The 2298-nt window shown below is 35.6% G+C and overlaps 1 protein-coding gene across 2 annotated transcripts; it reads left to right on the forward strand.

Annotated features, from left to right (window-relative positions):
- Positions 1-869: 869 nt before the first annotated feature.
- Positions 870-1944, forward strand: LOC118490129. 2 transcript variants are annotated; one of them, XR_004888266.1, is made up of 2 exons: positions 870-1445; positions 1523-1734. XR_004888266.1 is itself a non-coding variant. In XM_035987381.1 (2 exons), the coding sequence occupies exons 1-2, from the start codon at positions 1116-1118 to the stop codon at positions 1792-1794; spliced, it is 324 nt and encodes a 107-aa protein (XP_035843274.1). In that variant the 5' UTR covers positions 875-1115; the 3' UTR covers positions 1795-1944. The 2 variants fall into 2 exon arrangements, 1 of the variants encoding a protein (XP_035843274.1); XM_035987381.1 differs by having other exon boundaries at positions 875-1167; positions 1523-1944.
- Positions 1945-2298: the final 354 nt, after the last annotated feature.

Below are 2298 nucleotides of genomic sequence, written 5' to 3' on the forward strand. Positions count from 1 at the left end.
CATGTGTGATTTATTGAGCCGTAATTGTTCTTAATTTGCTTATACGATTAAAATTTTGGAGGCGTTCTGCTGTATTTGGGTATCTGTTAGTGTTTTTCAGATATTTTGATCGGTGATGGTAATTCTATTCTATTATAGTACTGCTAGATCTCAATTTTGGTTAATTCTACATCTGATCGATGACATGAAGAACGATTCTCTCGAGTAATTGATTGCCATCGCTTTATTTGTATTCTTGTTGTTTTGCCTGCCAATTACGTCGAACAGGTACTCGGTTCATATTTCATGTCTCAATTAAGTGTATTACTCTTCAGTTTTGAAGTTACTTTGGTTGTGTTTTCTTCGGTTTCGAAGTTACTGTGGTTGTGTTTTGTTAATAGTTATAAACTTCAAAAGTTCTTCACCTGATTATTAACAATTTGCTGATGCCCTATATGAGACTTTGTGAGAAAGCGTTATGGTTCTATGGACAAGAAGCAGATGTAAGGACAGTCTGAGACTCTGAGTGATACTTTACATACTTTTAAGTTGTGTACCTCCATTTTGTGCTGGTAAATATATGTGTTATAAACTGTGTGTTATGGATTACATTTTGTGCGGATGCTTATTTTGCTATTTCGTGTAGAATCACAATAAGGAATATTTGATGCGGTTTTGAAGGGAAATCTAGAGTCTACATTTTGTGCGGATGCTTATTTTACTTCAATTTTACTTTAGATTTGTTTGAAATGTGTCTTTTACTTCAGATGATCAGATTTTGTTAGTCTGCTCAAATCAATGAATCAGTGAATAACTTGCCGTGATACCAGTTCTGATGTAATATATCTGGAATGGTGGCCTTACGCCATTGGGTAAACCCAGGTAATTGGGCTTTTGTTAGTCGTTCAAACAAAAAACCTATACATACTTGGGTGATCTTTCTGATACACAGGCAGCCTTGATGAAAAAGGTTGGATACTTGGCTGGATGTTTTATTGGATTGTGATGCCTGTTGAACCATGATGGTTATATTGTGAACTTTTACTGGTTTCTATCAATCTTATGTTTATCATTTTGCAGACAATGAGGTTTGTAAGATCCTTACCGGTAGGACCCATTATTGCTAATGCTTTGGTATGAACATGCCCCTGTTACTACTTGTTGCTCTCATTGGGGCCACAGTTGGAGGTGAAATTTACTTACTTTGCACACGTGACACAATTCTGACTTTGTTTACCTACATAATGGATTGATTGATTTGGGTTATATTTAACTTCTAATTTTAAAACATTTAACTATTTAAATGGGTCGGAAGTCATGTGAAGTGCTTTGAATTGCATAAAAAATCTTAACTTGCTTTACTGAAATGAAGTTCAATTGTATATTAGTGTCTGAAATCATAATCAAAACATAAGTTATCTATAAATTACGGAAAAGCTGGATAAAAAAGGCTGCAAGAGGATTAGGTTTGTGTTTCTGTCCTTTTTTCTTTTCTTTTATTTTTTTAATGTGCATAAGTTTGATGAAGCATTATACAATACAGGACAATCAATGCAGAGGCAGGGCAAGTATAAAGAAGCCATTAAATACCATTCAATGGTGCTATCAATCTCAGAAAGAGAAGGAGAAGACTCGAAAACACCGAACCCGACACCACCCGTTCAACCCCAACCGATCCCGACGCAACCCGTTCAACAATCCGAACCCGACGACGATGTGGAGGTTGTTCCCGAAACCCAACCGCCTAAAGAAAAAGGCAAACGAAAAAAGGGAAGCAAGTGGTGGGTGATCAACCGCCCAAGGAATGGGAAATAATAACGATGAATGTCGATGAGTATCCCGAGCCGAAACGTTCGATGTTGAAAAAACTACAAACCGACATCATGAAGAAACATCAAATTATTTAAGTCTATGTGTTTTTTATTATGTTTATGTTTTTTTTATTAAGTTTATGTTTTTTTTATGTTTACGTAATGTGTTTTTAATATTAATGAAAATATTTTGTTAGTTTATTTGTTTAATTTAAAAAAAAAAAGATAAACTTAAAAAAAAAAAAACATTAAAGTGGGGGGGGGGGGGGGAGGACTAGGACCATCCTCCATACCCTCTAGTTTTGTGGGATGGAGCATCTTTGGGAGGAGTATGACGTGTCGCCTACGTGGCGGATCATCCTCCCTTGGAGGACCATCACCATACCCTCTAGCCTTAAAAGCGTACCATACCCAATAGATTCGTTTTATATATTTTTTTTTAATTTACATTTTTTTATTATTTTGATTGTTGAACGTTTTTACTTTTGAACCAAAGGCTTGTGGATCG

The sequence above is a fragment of the Helianthus annuus genome, chromosome 3, assembly GCF_002127325.2.
Source record: "Helianthus annuus cultivar XRQ/B chromosome 3, HanXRQr2.0-SUNRISE, whole genome shotgun sequence".
Taxonomy (NCBI): domain Eukaryota; kingdom Viridiplantae; phylum Streptophyta; class Magnoliopsida; order Asterales; family Asteraceae; genus Helianthus; species Helianthus annuus.

What these genes read in the sequence shown, in the direction of transcription:
- LOC118490129 (XM_035987381.1), top strand. Translation starts at nt 1,116, where the DNA reads ATGAACATGCCCCTGTTACTACTTGTTGCTCTCATTGGGGCCACAGTT. An exon ending in CATTGGGGCCACAGTTGGAG is followed by an intron (nt 1,168 to 1,522) that starts GTGAAATTTACT and finishes TATACAATACAG; the next exon opens with GACAATCAATGCAGAGGCAG.